The sequence below is a fragment of the Pterocles gutturalis genome, unplaced genomic scaffold (assembly GCF_000699245.1).
Source record: "Pterocles gutturalis isolate BGI_N339 unplaced genomic scaffold, ASM69924v1 scaffold14427, whole genome shotgun sequence".
In the NCBI taxonomy this organism is placed as follows: domain Eukaryota; kingdom Metazoa; phylum Chordata; class Aves; order Pterocliformes; family Pteroclidae; genus Pterocles; species Pterocles gutturalis.
In genome coordinates this window covers 6,215-29,283 of record NW_010112972.1, presented here as the reverse complement: position 1 = coordinate 29,283, position 23,069 = coordinate 6,215, and the positions used below count along the sequence as shown (strand labels likewise).

The following is a 23,069-nucleotide window of genomic DNA, read 5'->3' as shown; positions in this document are numbered from 1 at the left end:
CTTCTGATACAGACACTTCCTCCAAAAGACAAACCCTGCTGCACTGAACTGTTTACACCCAATGTCCCTTCTGAATATTTATGGCAGTTGCTATGTGCTTAACAATGAAAAAATAACTGTTAATATCATGGCACTTTGGAGAAAATTAAAGTTTAAAAATGGTTTTACAGTCACTTAAGAGGTTTGTCACTTATCTCAGTGACATTCTTAATGGTTAGATATGTAAACAGAAAAAGTATATTTTCTGACATTATAAAAAAATTAGTTTTTGCTTTAAGAGACTGTTTTACTCCATTACTCTTCTGTGATCAACAGCAGAAATGCCCTTCCTTACATGAAGCCATTTTACTTAATACCTCAGATGAAATTAAGCCACTGTAGACAAGGCTTTTCTTGTTTGCTTTAACTAACTTCTAAGTTTAATATCAATTAAGTCCTGATGTCTAAACTAGTCATGAGGGTGTGGAAGTCAGAGCCTCAACAATTCATCACGATTTTAAAACTGCATGTAAGCAGTTCACTTGACATGAACGTGAAGTTATTAGCTGCTCTTTAAAAGTAGGTTTACTGCAATATTTCACATTTCAAATTACACAACCCGAGTTTCAGGGCTTTAACAGTGCAGAGGTTCAATGCTTCCCTGAAATTGAGGCTCCTCCAATCACTTCCCAGTTTTGAAACACAGCCTGATACTTAAGAGTTTCCTATTCACACTGCAAATAAAAATATGAACTGAATACCATAGCATGACACTACAGTGTATTTGTGCAATCCCTCTCGTTGAAGCTAACATGTAAGTGAAAAAACATACACTGGAAGATTTGTGCTATGAATTTACAGTGTCACTATACAAGGATTTTCAAGGAAAGACACTGACCAAGCAGAAGTCTTATTAAAAGCTTCAGATAAGGTTTGCTAACTTGTGCTTACAGACAGATCTGCTTTCAGTAACACTTTGCTTGCCTTACAGCTCCTTACTTATAACACAGGTTCTTTTCTTCAATGTCTCTTAATCCCTTTTCCCCAAAATAAAAAAAGTGGCACATTTGGCATTTCTTCAGCCTAAGACATTCAAAACTATTCCTTAAACATTAAAAATAAGAGTTATCTGTGCTGTATATTACACTGTTCACTAACATGAAATGTACGAATCACACCTCCCAGAAGTCCCAGTTTGAACCCTTCTTTCAATTTATTCCCATTGCTTTACCAACATTTCAGGTTTGATTGTGGTTACAAATCACCATCTGTAAGTGGAAAAGTTAAGGGAGCCATTGTGGACAGCACCTATTTTGTCCTAGACATGCTTTTTCCACTGGCAAAGTCAAATGCATTTCCAACAATATGGCAATAAGACTGAAAAAAAAAAAAAAAAAAAAAAAAAGGAAACAAATGCCCTTCTCCAGGCCATAGCTGTAATGTATACAGTTCCGATACAGTTAAGACAGCAAGAGTAAAAGCAATAAATAATAGTATGAGGTCACCTGACAATACTAATTGCCCGTTACTGCTAAATTACACTCTACAGATTTTAACTTTTTACAGTATTAACTGAATTCCATTTATTTAAACTGACACTTTATACCATGTACAACCCTCACTGAAAGGGACAGGCTCAGAAAGGCACCCTCTGTGTATCAGTGTACAATTCTGGAGCAAAGTCCATTGATTCTAATATATCATCTCCTTTTAGATAGGATCAATATACCCTATGAAAGCAGCCATTCTTGACCTATTCAGTTTAAGAATCTGCTCTCCTTGCTGTCATTTCAATCTGAAGGGCAATAACATAGCTTTAACTTCTAAGTCTATGGAGAACAGGGAAATCAGATGTTTAGAGAAAAGAGATTTAGAACTGCAGAAGTCATAAGGTCTTACTTGTCTTGCTGGAAAACTGGAAGTCCTTTAATAATGTTTTATTACATCCCCTCATGCAATTTGTATTCTTAAAGCAATAAAAACACTTTTCTTTATCAGAATGCTGTATTGGCAGATGATACAGCCAGACCCCATTGTTCAGTCAGGAGCCCCAGTGACCAGCTTCTACACTAAAATTCAGGTTTGGCAAGACTGTTGGAAAGTTTAACATTTTAAATATGGCAGTTGAAGGTTCAAGCATAACAACTGTCCTGGATGACAATTAATACAAAAAGAAAATTACTGAGTAATTCACACTAGGTGGCAAGGGTAAGATGTTCAGTTACTCATCTTATGCAAGTGCATCCAAATGAAGAGATGTTTATCCATGCAGAAACAAACAGAGTAACAACTGGCACAGTCCAGAAATGGAGAATTCAGACACATTCCTCAGCTGACATCAAAAGAGGATTTATATATTCAAAGCCTTCAAATTCAGACTGATCAATCTTCTTCACAATATCACTATTAAGATTAAAAAGCAGTCATTAGTTCAGCAAAATTAAAAAAGGTAACAATATTAACTGATCATTTGTCTGAAATTTAGACCTGTACAACAGATTGCAGTGGAGAACCTTTCCCTTCTCTCTTTTGTCCCTCTCTATTCTTACAGTTACCACCGGGGGTTTTTTAGCCCTTATAATGGTAACAAAACACAAAACCACCCAGGAGTAGCGACTGGGCTCCTCCCATGCACATATTGCTCCCACAAAGCAACCTGCAAGGTTTGCAATTTTAAAACTTTCCCAAAACAGTCAGTTTTGCAAAAAACTGAAAACATAAGGATGTGCTAGATCCTACACCTGCATTAGCAGCTTGGATCTCAGACCTAATTAAAGTGCATAGGTAACGTTTAATAGTCACCATTTGTGTTTACATACTACATGAACATTACACAAAACTCTAGATAAGAAATTCTAAAATGCAAACAGCAGTGGCTCAGTCAAACTAGAGAGGCTCTTCCTTCCTTCCTCATCCCAAATTGAGGCCCCTCAAGAGTAAGGAAGCCCAAGTCCAGTACCAAAATCAAACACATTATCATGCATTTTTATCAATGCTTTTCAGCCAGGATAAACTCACTAGACTACTAACAATTTAAAATACCTGAACAAGCTAAACAAAGCATCTCCTGTTGTTCAGAACATCCAAGATGAATTCAGTCTAAACCCAACATTCTAGAAATATAATAATGGCTTAAAGTAATGCAAAAATGAACCACTTGACAAAACAGGTCTTTTCCTTCACACTTTCATTTCTTGCAGATGTTACCACTAAAACTTGTAAAATACTACTTATCTTTCCCTGAACTAAGATTCTTTGTAATAACTTTCCCACTGTTAGTTGATTTTTACATCATGCCAGAGTACAATACTTAATCCAGTCATACTAAGTCTACCATGAGGAGACACAAAACCAAACTAACACAAGAAAATGTTATTTACTGCTTATATATATGTACAACTACAGCTATTAAATGAAGTTTTATAATTCTTTCACTGACTTATCAGAACTTCTTAAATTCTACGTTACTTACTCATCATCTGGAGTGAGCTGCACAGGTTCATTGGTGAACTGGGAATCAAAGTTATCCAGACCAAATTCTCCAGATATATTTGGTTTAAATGGAGGCACCACTTGCTTTTGCTCCATCTAAGAATAAACGCACTTAGTGACAACAAGAATGAGTTACAGCCTATTGAATTATTTTTAATAGTAACTTCCAGCCTTGTTTAAGTTTCTTTTGTATACTTTCTACAATCATTATATTAATCTACAATTTGAAGTTTTTATGTCATCTCTCATGCTCAAAACAAGTTGTCAAGCCATCACCGCAGACAAAGAAAACAAGCCAAGCCAGTGGGCATTCACATACCAGATCCCAATCAACATTGCGAAAGAAGGGATGTCCCTGGATATCTGCAAATCCTGTTTGAGGATGGCAGCCTAAACGTTCCTTCGGATCCTGTGCAAGGAAGAAAATATTTCTAAATGGCTGCTGTGGCCTACACTTGAATAAGATATACCTTTTCTACCCTGTTTCTGCATATGGCAGATGAGGTATGTCTGCTACACATCAATTAGTCAACAGGTTTTAAAAAAAAAAAAAAAACAGCTGCTCTTGAGAAATCTTAAATAGTCCCCTTAACCTCCTACCTTATTGAGGAAACTCTTTAGAACACCTGCTGCTTTAACAGAAAGGGACCGGGGAATTCGGATCTGTTTTTCCAAAATTACTGCAAGAAAACAAGGTTCGTATCAGCCTTTGCATCTCTGAAATCAGATTAAAGGTAAATAGAAACAAAGCACTGAAGTGTAGGAACACTCATGGTACTTACCTTGGAAGAGATAATCTTCTGTGTTCTGATCAGGATTGTCAGAACTCCCAACAATATCAAACGGTGACCGGCCTGCCATCATTTCAAACATAAGTACACCAAGTGCCCACCAGTCTACACTGAAGCCTAGAATTCAAGAGAAAAAACACCACCAAAGGTATTTTGGAGCAAAAATACCAACACTTTCGGAGGTAAAGACAGACACGTTTTGAGAAGAAATAATTAGTTCAAAAATTTAAATATTGCCAGTCTTTATCTGAATAAAGGAGAGGCAACAATTGTACTGGACATTACGTGGTTCATTATGTGCACAACAGGAGGGCATGCTGTACAAAGAAAAAGGAAATGCAAAAAGTTTAAAGGTTTGTGTTAGGACCTTGTCAAAGGTTTACATAATATTTAAGTGTAGTCATTACTAACAGTGCATCCAGAGTGGGGGACAAGGACAAGGAGGAAGTACGCGATTCTTAATAGTAGCAAGACAGCCACTTTTGTAGTTAAGCCTATCTATTCCACTATTCACTGTTAAAGAGAAAAAATTCCAGTAGCTAGGCTGGGAGTGATATTGTCTGGTTGGCCTAGAAAGTTTGTGATAAGGAAGGAAGATGTGAAGCCAGTCTGAAAGAGACATTTAATTATAATAAGATGGTAGATTTTAAAAAATATATATACTTTTCTTTTAAAAAAAAGGAACTAATTGTCTAACTTGTTGAAATCTTAAGGGAAGAAAACAGATCAAAGACCTGCTTGGCACAGTACTGGAAGCTTAGGAAGGAAGGATAAGTAATAGGAAACATACACAGCAAGCTTTCTATATTCTTGGGTCTCTTGTGGACTTCCTGAACAAGCAGCTGCATTGACAACTTCATTTTTAACACCAAGATTTAGAAAAGATATGTCTACTACCTAGGCCCTTTACAATGCATTTAAAGCAAATACTGTAACTGCTGCCAAATATAAAGCCTCAAACTGAACATAATACTGATTGTATACTTGCAGTCTTGAATTATCTAAAGTAGTTATAAACAATAATAAATTTGGGAGACTCAAGCTATTCTTCAAGACTGATAAAAAGGATTTAAAATGTGGAAGACAAGGTATCTCATTTGCTTGGTGTGATGTTTTCTGCCCTTCCTTTGAAGGGTTTATTTACTTTTTCAGACAGGATGCTGAATTAAGGCTGATCATGTGTCTAATGGAGATTTATACTTTCTACTGCTAAACAACTCAAGTAAGAAGTAACAGAGAAGGTGAAACTTATATGGTAGCAGTGAAAAATTCAGTTTACCATAATCCTCTCCCCGGAGAATTTCAGGTGCTATATAGTTTGGAGTCCCACAGAACGTGCTGGTTGTGTCACCAGGCCTCAGACCCTCCTTTAAGAAAAGATGGGAAGAAAATACTTTACAGTTAGCCAAAGATCCCACACTCGCCCTCTGCTAAGCTGCATTTTTAATTCATTTAAGTGTCCCGAATAAATTGCTTTCATTTCAGTAAAACTATACTTAAATCTGTATGTAAATGAATATCAAGCACTACTTGTTTCAGAAGAAACAGAAGTATGTGACATCTAGAGTTGCAAGAGGATGGCATGTACCTACTGACAACAATGTATTTTAAGGTTTTTGCTAGTAAGCTCCACCACATCTCCAATGACAGGCAAACATGAATAACTGAGGCATGGTGCAACAGCTTACATGACTGGGGTGTCGCAATGGGCAGATACCAGCTTTTCAGTGAAGAGCATGGGATGCAGAACAGGGCGAGGTCACCCAAGGAAGTCATGCAGTCTTCATCCCTGGAAGTTTTCAAGACCAAACTGAAAAAAGCCCTTAGTAACCTGGTCTGATCTTATAGCTTACTCTGCTTTGAGCAGGAGGGTGGATTAGACTTCCTGAGGCCCTCTCCAACCTGTATTATTTTATGTTTTTCAGTTGGTTAGCAAAAATCGTAGCATTTAAAACAGTTCTCATAGATCAGCATAATGGCAATTTCATGTCAAACTCAAACCTGTGCTCCAGTGTCTTTGTGGTGACAAAGTTTTTCTAGAGAAAATGGGAAGTGTCATAGAATCCAAATGGAAGCATGTGACATGTCAACCTCTTGCTCTTTTTGAAAAAGCTATCTTGACTATTTCAGCCTACCCCTCCCAGTCAAGATGATACAGCAGCTTTATAAAAACATAAACAGTATCTGCATACATGTAGCTGTGCACTTCGGCATTTTTCTTTTCTCCAGTAGAAGCTAAATGAGTATACAGCCTATCTGCACTGTGTATAAATGAATACCTTGAAATTTCACATTTTTAAGTCTCTGCATCTTTTAATTTATGACAATTTCTTAAGAGTTGATTTTACTGGTTATCAAGGAACTAGAGCTTACCTTGCACATGCCATAATCTGTGAGTTTAATATGCCCTTCAGAATCTAGTAGTACATTATCCAGTTTTAAATCTCTGTAGATTATTCCTCGTTCATGTAAATAGTTCAACGCTAGACTGATTTCAGCAGAATAAAACCTTGTGGAGAAAAAGATATTGATTACTCAAGTAACCAAAACCCAAACCACAATAACACAGTTTTGGTAGTATGACACTTTCCTAAATATAATCCCATGTATTCTATTATTTTTTCATCAGAGAAGTGGTTGTTTATAACCACACAAATATTTCTATCCACACACACTTCAAAATTTCTTTTTAATTAATATTAATGTCTACTGAAATCATCCCTTTCATCTCACCATCTGAGATGAAGCATATGCACCACGAACTCGGCATTTGCCTGGACAGCTGGTAGTGGTTGTTGTAAGAGAAACATATTGATATGATTAGACATTTAAAAAAATACCACAAAAGTGTTTTTCTAGAAAAAAAAAAAATCAGAATGAAACTGAAGTCATCTAGGGTAATGCTAATGCAAACAATACCTAAGTGCTTCCTATTACAGTTCTTCCTTGAAAAAAAAAAAATATAGTAGCTTGCAGCATTAACATGTGGATGCAGCTTTGCATTTCTTAAATCCTTAACACCTGGAGAAGATTTGCGAGCACATCATCATCATCTCTGCACTATTGCACTGTATCAGAAAACCAACTGTTTTAATACAAGAAATCTGAAATTAGACATACCTGGCATGCTCCTCTGGCAGCTTTCTCTGTCTCTGCATATGAAACATTAGATCTCCTCCATTTACGTATTCTATAACAAAGAATAACCTGAAACACACAGGAGTTCGTTACAAATTATTGTATACAAGGCTGAAAGAGGTTTGAGACCTTACCGGTCTGTTATCAAACAACGTCAATTCAACTCATCCCATCTCTCTGGTAATATGGCTGGTTTCACCATTTTCACTCCCTCTTTGAATAAATTCCCAAAGTCAAAAAAACCCAAGTATATGAATTTTGTCTAGATAATTCTTTTATTGCTAAAAGAAAGTAGGTAATCCTTCCCACATTCCTAAGCCACTACAGCTGCTGCTTGTCATTATTACATATGGGACTATATAGAGCTTCTATGCACAAACTAGAAAAAAAAAATTCTCATTTTCCTTACTGATCCCTTTAATCTCCTTTGTTTGTGGTTAATACTATTAGTACATTACAAATACTTTCTTCTCACTTCCCTCCACTAGCTTGTCACCTTTTCAAACAGCAAGGATGTTGTTTAAATATACAATAACTATAGTGTGTATATATATACTGAAAATTATTACTATACAGAATTGTAATTTATTCATCTACTGCAATCTCTTCTATATATATAAACACACAGGAAAATAATAATTTTCATTCCCATTACCCTGTTTTCCTTTTCAAAATTCAGGTACTATTGTCCAAGTCCCGCTCAGAGACTCTGTGTGAGTTTGAGATAAATTTCCTCACTTTTTGTACTTCTGATTTCTCTCTCCCTAAACCTTTATTTCTTTCCATTCTAGGTTCTGTCTTCTACCTCATTTTCTTAAGCCTTTTTTTCTGCTAGCTGCACCTCTTTTCCTGTCCGCATTCCTTCCCATTACATTCTTGTGCAGATTCCCAATCTGAAAAGCTTAGATGACGACCGTGGCCTTTTGCTCAGAAGATGCTACAATGATTTACGGCACATTGACTTTCACTACCTACCTAACACTTAATGCTTTAAATAGGCCTTTGAGTAGCCTAACAGTAAGAATTTTTTTTTTTAAATAAGACTATCTTCTTATTATCTTATGACCTTTACCTGCTTTCTGTCTGGAAGCAAGAGTGTAGTCCAACAAGAAAGGGGTGATTTGAAGCCTGTTCAAAGACGTGTTTCTCTGTCTGAACCCAATCAATATCCTATTTAAAAAAGCGACATTCAGAAAAGGACTGTTGCACTTCTTAGGTCAAGTATTAATCACAATTAGCAGAAAGATGTTCAAGTGTTTCGCCATCTTTGTTTTACTTGCAAGAAATTAAATATTATATAGTTCTCCAGTGCCAAGTAAGACAGTTTAACATACTAATTATTTTTCTTGTGTTCCATACTTTTAGCCTCATTGTGTAACTACACTTGGGAATGAAAAAACACTCATCTATAAAAGATAAACTGGTGCAGACAAATGTAAAGTAGCATCAAGAAATGCAGAAGAAATCAATAGTAGACCAAGAAATAAACGCAAAAGCTCTTGGATAGCAAACCACAGTCACTCAAGTCTTTCCAGAGTAGCCTAAAGAAACACAAGGGAAATCTTCATCAAAAAGAGGCGTTTTAACAGTTTAATAGTGCAATTTCTGATTAGTTTCCACTCCTCACTGTGTAAGCTACAAATAAATTGTTAAGATAAGGGTCCAATTTAAAGAGCAATTAAAATAACATTGTGACTTCTCCTTTGTGACAAACAACCAAACTTGAACATATGAATACCAGACTCCACCCATTTCTTTTTCAGCCCAGCAAGCCAACACAACCGGAGAGATACGGAATACTGCTCCAAAATAACGAAGGAAGGCAGGCTTATTAATTTGAATTCTGCAGGCGCACTGCTGCGGACAGTGCTGATGACAAAATGATACACTGACAACAATGGCAACGAGGCTCATGACAGAAACAGGAGGGTGGCTGTGAGCTACCAGTCTGTCAATGAAGACCTCAAAATTGGTTATCTGGCTATCTGTTGATACCTGTCTATATAGAATACTGTACTATTCTATAGTATGTATAAGAAATTGCATGTATAATTTTCAATTAGTGTTGCAGACCCAGAAGCCTGGCTCCCACCTTGTGGGAGATACTGAAGTTCTTTCAAGGAGTTGCCCAATTTATTCATAAAAAGCTTGCCTACCTCATCATCATTGACGAGCTCTTTCTTCACCACTTTCATTGCATAAATGCGTTCCGTTTTCTTCAATCGAACAAGCAGTACTTTAGCATAACTGCCTCTTCCTATAACTCGGAGCAAATCAAAATCCTGAAGACCCAGACTGGAGGAAGCTTTGCCACTTTCTCTAATGCTCATTGCCTATCGATAAAGACACTCTGACATTAGGAAGCAGGCTTGACAATTTTAACAACTGCAAAAGTTAGCACTTAAATAGAACAGCAAAATTAATATAAACAAGCAATTCAGTTAATGCTTGTTATTAAAACTGCACTGTCCTGGAAAGGAATGCGAGGGGAAAGAAATGAGGCAGAGGAGGAGACTTGGCAGATAAGAAACAAATGGAACTGGGGGAGTTTGGAATACTTTCTAAATCAAAGCACATCTCAACTCAAGATTCAAAATAAAACAGCTTTCAAGCCATACATTCATACACCTGAGCAAGCAACCCAAATATGCTTTATGTACTAGTTTTCAGTTTGTGACAAATTAAATTCCTAAAATCCTGAAACAGAGAGACACAGGCTTCCAGATCTCTGAATACCGGTGGCATGGTTATGATACCTTACCTCTTTTTCTTCACCAACATGGTCCAAGCTCTCATGACTTGAAGGATTGTATGGGATCACTAAAGGTGCAAGAAAAATCATTAGACCGGTACAACACAACAGTATTTTCTTTTTTTGCCTTAGAATTTCCACACACAAGAGCTCAGAGAGATACACAATTTAAAAGAATCTATTGTAAATATTCAATACTATTTGGTTTGTTGTGTTTGGTTTTTTTTTTAACCATCAGAATAATTCTCTTGCAGTACTGCATTAATAGTCAGTTATGGCTAATATAAACCCCTGTAATTATATTTGAAGATCTCTTCAGATTAATCTTGACTCCACACATAGAGAAACTTGTGCAGAGAAGTGGTTTGTTTGGTTTTTAAACTGATCATTGTCTATATCAAATTCAAATGTTTGGACCATTACTCTGCTACAAGAATGAACCTGTTTGGCTACTGATCCAGTAGAAACCCTGCTAATTCTGTTAAGGGTTTTTTTTGTTTGTTTGTTTGCTCAGGGCATTTAAAGTACATGGCTTACTGGTGGAAAAATGTAACCGAGAGTCTAAATTCCTCCTTCTTAGCCAAGTTTCTTACACTGATAAGACATAGAAAACTGAGGAATTTTTCCATTTATATACCCCTTTGCATTAAGAAGCGGTCTTATTTTTTCTTGTTCTATGAAAAAAAGAAAAGAAGGGCTTTTAAAATAATTTATAGTCATTCTTTTTCATTTTAAAACCCAAAGTTCATTCTTCAGCAACTTAAAGTAATTTAAAGGAAACTAAAATATTGATCTTACCCGATTCTACATTATCTGAATGCACTGATGATGGATCCATAGGCATGATTGGTTCCTGCAAATATGTACAGGATTTTTGTAATAGACTGTCCAAGTGAAAGACATTTTAGAGACAATATATTAAATAAATGATCTCCGAGGAATATAAACTAGCTATTTTTTAACTTGATTAGTCAACATAGTTATTGCTCTAATTCATACACCATATAATAAACCACTGCAGTTCTTATTTTACCTGCTTTCCAGAAGTTATGACACATTTCCAGAAAGTGTTTAAGTGACAACTTAGCACAACAGAGAAAAGAAGTGCAGCAGATGAGAAGACAGAAAAGCTCAAGTATTTCAGTGGTACATATTAGTCAAATGAATTCACAAAACGTAGACTTGTAGCTTTCTGCTTTTCATATGAAACAAGGAGAAACAATCATTAATTTTTTCTGGGTACTTAAGAACTAAAAATGATTGAATTTACTAGGAGAAAAGTCAAAATTTCTTCATTTCATCTTCCTTTTCTATAAAATGGGAAATAGTCTAATAATCTAACATGTTTAGAGAATTTGTTTTATCTGCACTTCACTTTTAAGATGTAAAATAGCACATATGTGAGTATATATATATGCGTTATGTAACAACATTGTGAAGGATGAGATAAATATCACTTTCATCTTTGTATTTGACACAGGAAAAAAAATCAGATGTGAAAGTTAAGCCACTAAATTACCATTCTATTAAGTGATTGCCAAACCTTCTTGTAAAGTGTCACAGTAACCATAGAATCATGGAATGGTTTGGGTTGGAAGGGACCTTAGAGATCATCTAGTTCCAACACCACTGCCATGGACAGGGACACCTTCCACTAGCCCAGGTTGCTCAAAGCCTCATCCAGCCTGGCCTTGGACACCTCCAGGGATGGGGCGTCCACAGCTTCTCTGGGCAACTTGTCCCAGTGCCTCACCACCCTCACAGTAAAAAATTCCTCCCTAATATCTAATCTAAATCTCCCTTCTTTCAGTTTAAAACTGTTACTCCTCATCCTATCACTACACCCCTGATCAAGAGTCCCTCCTCATCTGTCCTGTAGCCTCCTTGCTGGACACAGCTCTCAAGGTGGGGTCTCACGAAAGCAGAGCAGAGGGGCAGAATCACCTCCCTTGACCTGCTGGCCATGCTTCTTTTGATGTGGCCCAGGACACAGTTGGCCTTCTGGGCTGCAAGTGCACATTGCTGGGTCATGTTCAGCTTCTCATCTACCAACACTCCCAAGTCCTTCTCCTCAGAGCTGCTCTCTATCCATTCTCTGCCCAGCCTGTATTTGTTCTTGGGATTGCCCTGACCCATGTGCAGGACCTTGCACTTGGCCTTGTCGAACTTCATGAGGTTTGCACAGGCCCACCGCTCCAGCCTGTCCAGGTCCCTCTGGATGGCATCCCTTCCCTCCAGTGTGTCCACCACACCACACAGCTTGGTGTCATTGGCAAACTTGCTGAGGTTGCACTCAATGCCACTATCCTTGTCTCTGACAGGGTTGTTAAACAACACTGGTCCCAGTACCGACCCCTGTGGACACCACTTGTCACTGGTCTCCACTTGGACACCAAGCCATTGACCACAACTCTGGGTGCCACCATCCAGCCTGTTCCTTATCCACCAAATCCATGCCTCTCCAATTTAGACACAAGGATGTAATGGAGGACAGTGTCAAATGCTTTGCACAAGTCCAAGTAAACTATGTCAGTTGCTCTGACATAGCCCTGTCGTAGAAGGCCACCAGATTCATCAGGCATAATCTGCCCTTGGTGAAGCCTTGCTGGCTATCCCCATTCTCCTCTTTATTTTGCACATACTCTAGCATAGTTTCAAGGAGGATCTGCTCCACGATCTTGCCAGGCAGAGAGGTGAGACTGACCAGCCTGCAGTTCCCTAGGTCTTCCTTATTTCCCTTTTTAAAAATGGGGGTTATGTTTCCCCTTTTCCAATCAGTGGGAACTTCACCAGACTGTCACGACTTTTCAAATATGATGGACAGTGGCTTAGCAACTTCATCTGCCACTTCCCTCAGGACCCTTGGATGCATCTCATCAGGTCCCATAAAGAATGATGCTCCACCTACTGTGATTATTTGCAGACTATAGTTTGAAAAGCATTATATAAAATGGGCTTTTTTGTTTGATTGTTTATTTGCTGTTTTTTAAAGACAACTTTTCAGATAAGTTTTACTTACTGGTTGTAGTGTATGACGGCCACATTCAATACTGACAAGTTTGTGACACTTCTTGTGAACAAGGAGTTTGCAATTGATGCACTTATACCCCTGGCGACCCAGGCCCCATATTCGGTCAGTGCAGATGGCACAATGAGCTCTCTAGAATGACAAATCAACAAAACTGATTAAAGAGCAAAACAAAACAAAAACTATACATCCACATTTTCATTAACAAAGAACATAGGACAGGAGATCAGAGAGATCCCTACTGAACTTGCTACAGTACCAAGAGTCTCTAACTGAAAAGTTTAAGAACAAACAGTAAGCTACAATACAGAGGAGCTCAAAAATTACAACCAAACAATAAACAACTGCCGTACAGAAAGTGTGCATCTACACACAAAGGTGCAGGCACAGCCAGCCTCTTCTGCTGCACACAGACTCAGAGACCTGAGCCAACTCCAGGTCAAAAGCAGTGCAGCTGAAGCAGCAGGCTGCTGTGACCAAGCTAATTTGCTGTGTGTCTCGTCATCTCTCTGCGGAGATGAGTCCTTACATTCGTACAGAGGAAGGGAGGACAGCAAAAGCTTCAACACATTAAACCGTCAGACAACAGGAAATGGGAATATCACCACTCACTGAAGGACATTCACAAAACAACTCAACAGAACCATGAAAACAGGGTGCCTAAGAAATCAAGAGTGAACAGTGATTAAACTATGGTGCCTTGACAGCCTTTGACCAGGAAGAGATTAAAAAAAAAAAAAAAGCAGAAGTTAGGTATGAAGGATGCTCAAGATGAAGTTGGAGACAATCTTAAGCATTAAGCACACAATACACTAAGCTTAGAAAAGAAGGAAAGATTATTGAAGCTGTCAAGGAACCTGGCTTATTCAAATATTTTGGGTTTGCTTTTTGCTGTTGCTTTTATTAAATGCAGCAGATAGCCTTCTTGGTCCTCAGCTAATTATACTTGACCTCTGCTTCTTGAAAAATATCACAAATAGTTTGTTATTTTCAGTTGATTACATGCCATCATAAGCAGGCTGTTTGCAGAAACATCTTAGTTTTTCATTCAAAAGCCATGAAGGGAAAGCCTGTGCATTATAAGTGAGTTCAGACCTTTTTACTCCCAGAACTTAAAGAACCGAAAATGTACTTTCAGCTCATAGTCATCTAATGTAAGTGTTCAAGTTTGCTCTCTGGGAAGATTTTAAGGGAATATGGGAGCATTTATATAATTGATGTCATGGTTTCAGAGTATATGTAAAGTGAATTGCAACCAATTTTTTTTTTTTTCTATTTTAAGTTCCTGATAATTTAATAATCGTTAAGTTTCCTGAAACTACAGGGTTAACAAAAGTCTACATACTATAGACAAACAACAAAAATGAGAATAAAACTACCTTGTAATTTTTCAAGCCAGTGACACCGTAATTACGAAAGTAAGACATCCCTGTATCATGGTTTTAAGTACCCAACAAGAATCTCACCCTGTTAAATCGTTTGGCTTGGAAAGTGTGACCATTTGCACAATAGAGCTTTCGCCACCGGCGGGCGCCTCGGCGATAAATGGATTCTAAGAAGAAAAACATATTATTATATCCATAAAAATATAAAACACAGAACTACAACATCTTCTCATGGACGTTTCTGTGTAGAGTGATGTGCAGAATAATGTTTCACTCCTGTACCTTACAGAAACGCAGAGTAATGTTCTAAATATCTTTTTTGCTTTTTAAATTGTGGAGAAAATTTGAAGCAGAATATCTCAATCAACTCAAAGTTAATTCTGCTTTTCCAAAGTCAAAAGGAACAGTGAGTCAAGAGAAGGAAAACTGCCTAAACAATACAAACACCTGTGTGCCAAGTATGCACCTACCTTGCCTAAACTTGGGGAGGAGCTGTGGGGAAAGGTAAGGAGGAAAGAAGGTGAATTTCAGGAGCATACCCTGATTTGTAAGATTGCTCACACAAATCCTCCAGCATTTTAGATCCACAGCTGCCACTGTTTAATTTGTATTTTTATTTGTTATTACTAGAGGCATGTCAGGAACCAAACCTGAAAACTAGCATATATAAAATCACACTGAGTTGAAAACCTATTTCTGATTCAGTCTGCAACTGCATTTTTCAGAAAAGCAGCATTACCCATACTGCCAAAGTTAACTTTTAAGCACGCACATTTACATTTGCCAGAGACTTGGGTATCAAGCTGACAGATGTGTGCGTGCATAACATACACGTGCTCTTTTACAAAACTTTTAAGACAGAGGGAAAATTACCTCTTTAATGTCTACTACATAACGTAACTTAGAGGTTTTTGGAAAATACTCCTAATAGAAACTAAAAATCAATTTAAAATTAATTAACTACAGATCTCCAAATAGTGATAAAACAAGTCATCACCGTTGGTTACAAGCCTCTGTTCACATTAGTCAGGCAGCAATCTGCAACTACCAAAAAGACAGGAATAGGATAAAAAACTTTCACGAAAAAAGAGGCAGAAGCAAGGAAAGCAGAGTGACATGGATAGTTAACAGGAATGTGAAATGCTTATTAACAATGATTCAGAAGTGACAAACAACACTTAAGTTTACCATGACTTTCTATTACTTTTATATATTTAATTTGTAGAGATTTGCCTTATTAACATTCATAAGCATAGGATGCCAAACCACAGACTATCAAGATCTTCTACAACAGGAAATCTGAATTCCTGATTTTATATACTTAACTAAAATGCCCACTTACTATCTTCTCCTGGACAAGGCATGCCAGGCCGTTCTGGTACACAAGGAAATACTGCAAGAAAGACATTAACTTCTGATTAATTTTTTTTTGGACAGAAAATAAATCTTTCAGTTAAATACAACACTTCTGAAAGGCATTCAACCATTCAGGAAGAGAGCACAGACAAACAGTTAACAAAACCTCGTGTACGAGCAGGGAAGATGAAAAGCTGCCTCAAAACCCTTTTGCTGGACATAACAGTGATATATATGAGAAATCCGAGCAAAAAGCAGAATAAACCAAGTTATCTCCTAAAGAAAGTAACTAGAAAAAAAAGCAATGATTCTGGTTTCTCATGTGACCAATCATCACAGTATTTGGAAATCTTGACTATAAACATACTATATTACAGTGTCCTAACAGCTACATATGATCTTGCCTATGTCAGTCATTTCTTCCAGTTTATTTAGCTTCAGTAGCTGTCAGAGAGAAGTATAACTGGGGAGAGAGAGCCCTGGTGCTGGTTTAATCAGAAGCATATCAAACACAAAAATAAATGGAAAAAGGGCAGATCCAAAAATCATACTGAAGTAATATATATATTTCACTGTTTCTGTATATATAGAAACAAATCATATTCTTATTCCACTTCTTATAAGTTTTTGTGGGAAGCTGAAAAGCTCTCTGTTCCTTCTAAATAAGCTGATGGTGAAATAGATTTTTGGCATCCTTTTTAGAGAAGGACCGTGTTAAAACACTGTAGTCTAACACACCCACCAACATTCTTACAATGATCCCCTGCTTTTCTGCTAGAATCTGTTAAACTGAAGTCTATCTTCTACTTGTAAAAAGTTACAAACAGCAAGAAAAATACACTGCAGAAGCTACTGAAACAGGCACATAACCCTGAAAAACAAAAATCAATTACACAGCAAACAGGGGTACGACATTAATAGGTTCAAAACTGGTCTAAAGTACTTAATTTTAGAAAAGTCAAACTTTTGACTAATCTAGCATCCCAAATGGAGCTCATCAACTTTTTTCCCCAATATAAATGCTTCTCTAAAGCACTTATCAATAACAAAGTGTAGGACACTGTGCTATATATCTTCAACCATTTGCTGTCAGCAAGTACATGAAGGCCATTAAGATGAATGAATGAAAGAGACAGGTGCTGTCTTTCACTAATAAACTAACAGCAAAGTATTTTTTCCTCCTTTAACTTAATAAGGAACATAGACAAAGCGCGGACAGCTAAAAAGCGCAGTGCATGATCTTCAGCATCCTCTTGACAGAATGCCACAACAAGCTTTAACCGAGGAAGCTGTACAAAAGACAGAGAACACTACGTAAAAATTCTACTTCTTCACATGTACAAACATGAGAAGTAATCTAGTAAATTTAACCATACCATGAATCAGAAGCTCTGAATCTTTATTTAGTTCATACAATCGAAAGGCCTCTTCTAACTCCAACTGAGAGGAAACTGTACATGGATCTCCTGTCGAAAGAAAAAAGAACAATACAAAACTCAATCCAATTAGTTCTGTGGTATTCAACAGGTCCCCCTCCGTGAATTCTAAGATAATTATTGTAGCAAAACAGAACAATATTCTCAAGTGTGGTAGTATATTTTTAATGCTGTTCAGAGAGTACATCTGCAAATACAGACATGTTGAATGCCCTTAGGGAAAATAAAAATATGAGATATTCCCAAGAAGCAAGCAGATCAGAATCACAAAACTTCACTGGTTTGGTCTGCTACAAGCATGGTTACACATCATTTCACTCCAAAGGATGCCGGTTATCCTCCTGTACCTAAGACTCCATTTTATTTCATAGATTTTTAGTTAGAACCAAGTCAATTCTATTTTCACAGCTACTTCAATATTGCCAAGACTTAATTAATCAGGAGGTGCAAAAAGCAGTTAGAACTCTAGTCTTTCCTCAAACCTCAATCAAGACACTGGAAAAATAATGTAAACTAAGTGAAAAAATGCGTTTTTTCTGATTTTTAACTACTATTTTCACACTCACGCAACTCAAAGGAGGGCCTCGAAGATGGTCATAGGGCTGGAGCAGCTCCTGTATGAGGACAGGCTGAGAGAGTTGGGGTTGTTCAGCCTGGAGAAGAGAAGGCTCTGGGGAGACCTTTGAGCACCTTCCAGTGCTGAAAGGGGGCTACAGGAGAGATGGGGGGGACTCCGTCAGGGGATATAGGGGTAGGATGAGGGGTAATGGTTTTAAACTGAAAGAGGGTAGATTTAGACTAGACATTAGGAAAGAATTTTTTCCTGTGAGGGTGGTGAGGCACTGGGACAAGTTGCCCAGAGAAGCTGTGGATGCCCCATCCCTGGAGGGGTTCAAGGCCAGGCTGGATGAGGCTTTGAGCAACCTGGGCTAGTGAAAGGTGTCCCTGCCCATGGCAGGGGTTTGGAACTGGATGATCTTTGAGGTACCTTCCAACCCAGGCCATTCTATGATTAAAAAAATTAACCCGCTAAAAGAAGAAACCTTGTTCAAAATAACTCTACAACTGGAACACGTTTAAAGCAATGTTGAATCTGAATCATCACTGCCTCAAAGAAATAAAATATCGCTGGTTATTAGTTCAACTTTTTTTTTTCCACCCTCTGCTTGCTCAAGATGTTCTATGTGAGAACATGGGATTTATCTCTGCTTACTCATACTCCAGCACATGAGCAGAACAATCTTCTTTGTAGACAAAATCCCATTCAGCAAGTCTACTGTCATATAACGTTTCAATTTTTTAACAGAAATACTACTTTCCAGACCCTTAAGTGGTAAATCAGCTGTGGGTACCTAGAAGAAGGCAGAAGAACTTCTCTCAGATGAACTGGATCTAACATTAAAAGTTTTACTGCTTTCAGTCTTTGGTGAATACCATGGTTTGAAAGCTAACTAGCCATAGTCTATTAACTACTCTCTTTTTATTTTGTAGTACAAGATATGAAAATTAATACAGGTATTGCTAAGACTCTTCAGTAGAACCACACACCTAGCAGACAGGGGGATATTTAAAACACAGCCTACAAAAGTTTTTTCCAGTTAATTTGCTTTGTTTCTAATGTATCTACTATTTTCCATTGCTAAAATATTTGTGACAAATGTAAACTGTCCATTTGCAGCATCCTGTCTTAATTCTTTTATGTATGTCATAATCCTCAAAATGAGTCTTTGGAGACAGTTGTAGCCATTTTTCACTACACTGCCTCCCCCCACCCAGTTACCCTACCTGGACATCAAACTGCCTACCCGCTGCACAACCTTATACAGTGCAGAGCATGGGGGGAGGAAAGGGAACAACTATATTTATTCAGACTCACTATAAGAATCAACAAACCAGTTTTTCTTCATTTTCTTCTGACACCTGTGCAAACAGTTTTGTGTTGGAAGGAGGCTTTCAAGAACATATATTGTGCTTCAAACTAGGAACAGAAGGTTTACAGACATCAGTAGGAAGCTTCAGAATTAAACCTGACTCACGAATTATTTTCATATTGGCGATCGCAACTTAGCTGGCAATGGCAATAGCACGTAACCCCAACACTGCCCTCGGACTCACAATTTCTGTTTAAAATCTAAAGGAGGATAACAGAAGTCTTAATCCACAAAGTGTTTTTAGTGGTGACTAGGTATATAAAACAGATGAGCTGCAAATACTCTTTCAGCAAGATCAGACTAGTAAGAATTTCGCAGACACCTAAAGAAAGCTGAGATAAAGTGTCAGGAAAATGTTTACTTTTTAATTAAATAGCAAGAAACAACAGACTGAACACAAACACAAGGCCAGTTTCATCCTATAGTACATTTCACAGGACAGAGGTAAGACAACCTGACCACATACAGACAAACCAGAAATTTGTCTAAAAGCAAATCAAGTTAAGTCCAACCATTTTTTTTGAAGTGACTCCAATCAATTAAATTAGGTCTGCCTTTGTGTGCCATTATCTCTACAAAATAGAATTAATTATATAAGATGCTTGGTATCTTACAAAGGCTAAAGAGACATTTAGTAAACAGCAAATAAAAACTTCAGTGAGCAAACCTAGTCACACACCTGATGAAGCAATTCAGTCAGTAAGTAGCGAAAAGATGACCTAGATACCATATCCTGTATTATACTACAAGTATGGATAGCAGTGTAACAAGTATCAGTCCACTGTACAGACATTTCTTCACACTATTAAAGACACTACAGTTTTAGTGAAGAGGATGCAATACAGGGGTTTTACAAAAAAGCAAATTATGAGTTTCTAGAAAGAATACCAACGGAAAACACTAAAGGTTGGCGGAGAGAGAAAAGAGAGAAGGCAGGGGTCTCGGCAAGAAGCCACACATCGTAGATGCACAAACTACTCATAACAAAGATGGGGATTTTTTTAAACACAGTCCTCATCACCAGATTACCTTTTTCTTTACTGACATGAAACTGGAAGTTAATGAAAGTGAACACAGATTGCTCATGAAAACTGAACCTCATGGGATTACATGAAAAAGAATTTAATCTAACAGCAGCATTACTATTTTTAAAAACTTGTTTCTAAAGAGCAGAAATTGAGACAGGACTGCTCCTTCAAGTAAACCATTGAAGCTGTACAAAATTTTCTAGAAGTGTTTCATCAAAAAGATATGTACTTCTTACTATGACTGACTCTCCCTCTTCAGTGAGACATCTTATCCTCCTCAAGATAAAACAAAACAGGATGCTTACTATGTAGTAAACATTCAACTCTGCACAGAAGTTTGGTCATAAACATTGTCCATTTTACTTTACTGCACCTGCCTAGTGTAAATAACTTGAGAATGATGAGAGGAAGAAAAAAAAAAAAAAAAAAAGACCTCCTCAATTCACAAGACCAGACAATCTTCAACACACCTGCCCATATAGCACTTCCAAAAATCAGCTTTGGTCCATGTTTAGCTGTGAATAAACTACATCTTGCCCAATTTTGAATGGGAAGGCTGTGAGAAGGGGAAGAAACAGTTCTATAAGCACCATTTATACTAATCACTGCCGACAAATCACTGCACATTATAGCCTTTCATGTATCGCATCAAGTACTCAGCATGCTAAAATACCTCAACAGCTGTTTCATAATTCAGACATCTCTTTGTCAGAGATCAAAACCTATGTGTAGAATACACCAGCTCCACCAAGAAAATAGGACCAGAAATAACCTCTTCAAAAAATTACTAATGTATACACAGAGCTCAAACCTGGACTACATCTGTTAAGGAAAAGGGAGAATAGACTCTGAACTTTTTTCATCCAAGGTAAACTTTAACATGGATAACATAAGTACTAAAAATTACAAGACTTCTCAGCCAAGGTTGTTACTACTACACTTTGATGAAAAGCTACTTGGACAAGTAATTTCTCTTGTAATAATTAGAAAAAGTTTTACTAATAGTTATGTGTTAATAGACTTTAGGTTGGTACAGTGACAGCAGATACACACACTCCAAATATAATGGTTTTCATTACACATACAACTCAAATGTAAAATTGTATCAATCTGGTAGATAAATACTGTAATCTGTATCATTTAAGGTTAGCTTAACTCTCAAAGATTTAAGACTTAATGAAAACCATGCGCTTCTTCAGCAGTGTAAGGGAATACTTTCCATTTGCTTCCTATGCTAATGCTGAATTCATATTTTGATAATCACCAAATTTAAATTTATTCCTTCTGTAAAAAAAGAAAAGAGCTCTCCATACTAAGTTGTCTGAAACAATGACCTTTCCATTGAGATACACTTACAAAGGCACTGGATAACCATAATTTTTAGAGTCAGATTTACTGTTTCTAAAAACACACTTATGAAGTATGTTTTATAAGCTTATCTTCTGAAGGCAGAGGGAAAGGAAAATATGAAAGGGAAAGGAGAGCTAGACAGCTGAGGAACATACTGATGAAATATTTGTCATAAGACCAAGAACCAAGCACTGATTACCTTCTTCATCAATCCATTTCATGGTGAAAAGCTGTTCATTGTCAAAGGAGCACATGTCTCGAACTTCATTGCACAGTCCCTCAAAAGAGATGGAAGGTTCAAAATATGTTATCATGATGTCCCTGATCAAGAGAAAAATAAATTTGAGAAATTATATTGCAGTATGTAGCATTCAATCATAAGCTCTGACACTTTCCATATACCACAAATATAAAACCCATCCCTGCTGCAGCCCCCTAAAAAATATTAAAGTAATATTAGTAAACCATTAGAACATAAGTTCCCTTCCTACAGCAAAGTTAGGCTCCAACTACTCGACACTTAATCCTCCTGGTATCTTCTTTAAAAAAAAAAAAAAAAAAAGCCCAAGTAACTATGAAGTGAGTTGCAGCAGATATTAAACACACATAGAAATGAGAAATATTGTATCAGTGGAAACCAAAGAAGGAAATGTTGCAAAAATTTTGAAGGACATCATTAACATATTGCTGGCTTTGGTTGCTCTTCAATAGTTATGTTGTTACTAGTAGCAAACTTTAATCCTAAATATAGGCCTCTCTATTCTTTTTCCCTGTCATTGTGGTGAAGCATCATAGGTCTCTTTAAAGGCACTTTCAATATTTGGAACATGCTCCCTAATCCACAAGGAAACCTGTGTAATATTTTTCATTAGTGTTTCGTAACATCTACACAATCAAAATTTAGTCGGAAAAGATGTATATGTTCTTACAACATTTTGATTCTGTAGAATTAAAATTTACTACTTTACTGTTATGTGGAATGGGCATTTCTGTTAACAGTTAACCTAGTGTTTTAAATATGTGAACACAAAATGCTGACCCATTGTCTTGGTATTTGCTCAACCTTAAAGGGGAACAGGTGACTCAGTTTCAGTCCTTTAAACAAAGGATTTAAGAGATACAGTTCAGAGTAAGGTGGAGGGGAAAAAAGAGAGGGCTATTTACAATGCTACTCTTCAAACATCTCACATAACCCCAGTACTTCAGACATGAAACTAACCTTCCCATAAAAACCTCAGCCAGCTGGGATTTGTTTCAGTTGGTGCAAGTTGCCAGCACTGTTTGGGGGGGAGGGGGGGAAGGGGTGCCAGAAGAAGAGATTGAAGGAACAGACAGAATTTGTATCTGGTTGAAATTCACAACATCCACCTACCAGACTTAAGTGTACATATGAAGCAAGTTAA

General features: G+C 37.2%; 1 protein-coding gene across 1 annotated transcript; it reads right to left on the bottom strand.

The window, feature by feature from the left end:
• Nucleotides 1–3,447: 3,447 nt before the first annotated feature.
• PRKCI (protein kinase C, iota) lies at nucleotides 3,448–21,980 on the bottom strand. The gene is made up of 16 exons (XM_010074277.1): nucleotides 21,866–21,980; nucleotides 17,298–17,387; nucleotides 15,908–15,958; nucleotides 14,647–14,732; nucleotides 13,172–13,312; nucleotides 10,951–11,005; nucleotides 10,162–10,220; nucleotides 9,557–9,733; nucleotides 8,473–8,570; nucleotides 7,383–7,469; nucleotides 6,636–6,771; nucleotides 5,542–5,629; nucleotides 4,254–4,379; nucleotides 4,072–4,151; nucleotides 3,791–3,880; nucleotides 3,448–3,567 (listed from the first exon to the last, which is right to left on the bottom strand). Exons 1-16 carry the CDS (start codon nucleotides 21,978–21,980, stop codon nucleotides 3,448–3,450), a joined length of 1,599 nt encoding a protein of 532 aa, XP_010072579.1.
• Nucleotides 21,981–23,069: the final 1,089 nt, after the last annotated feature.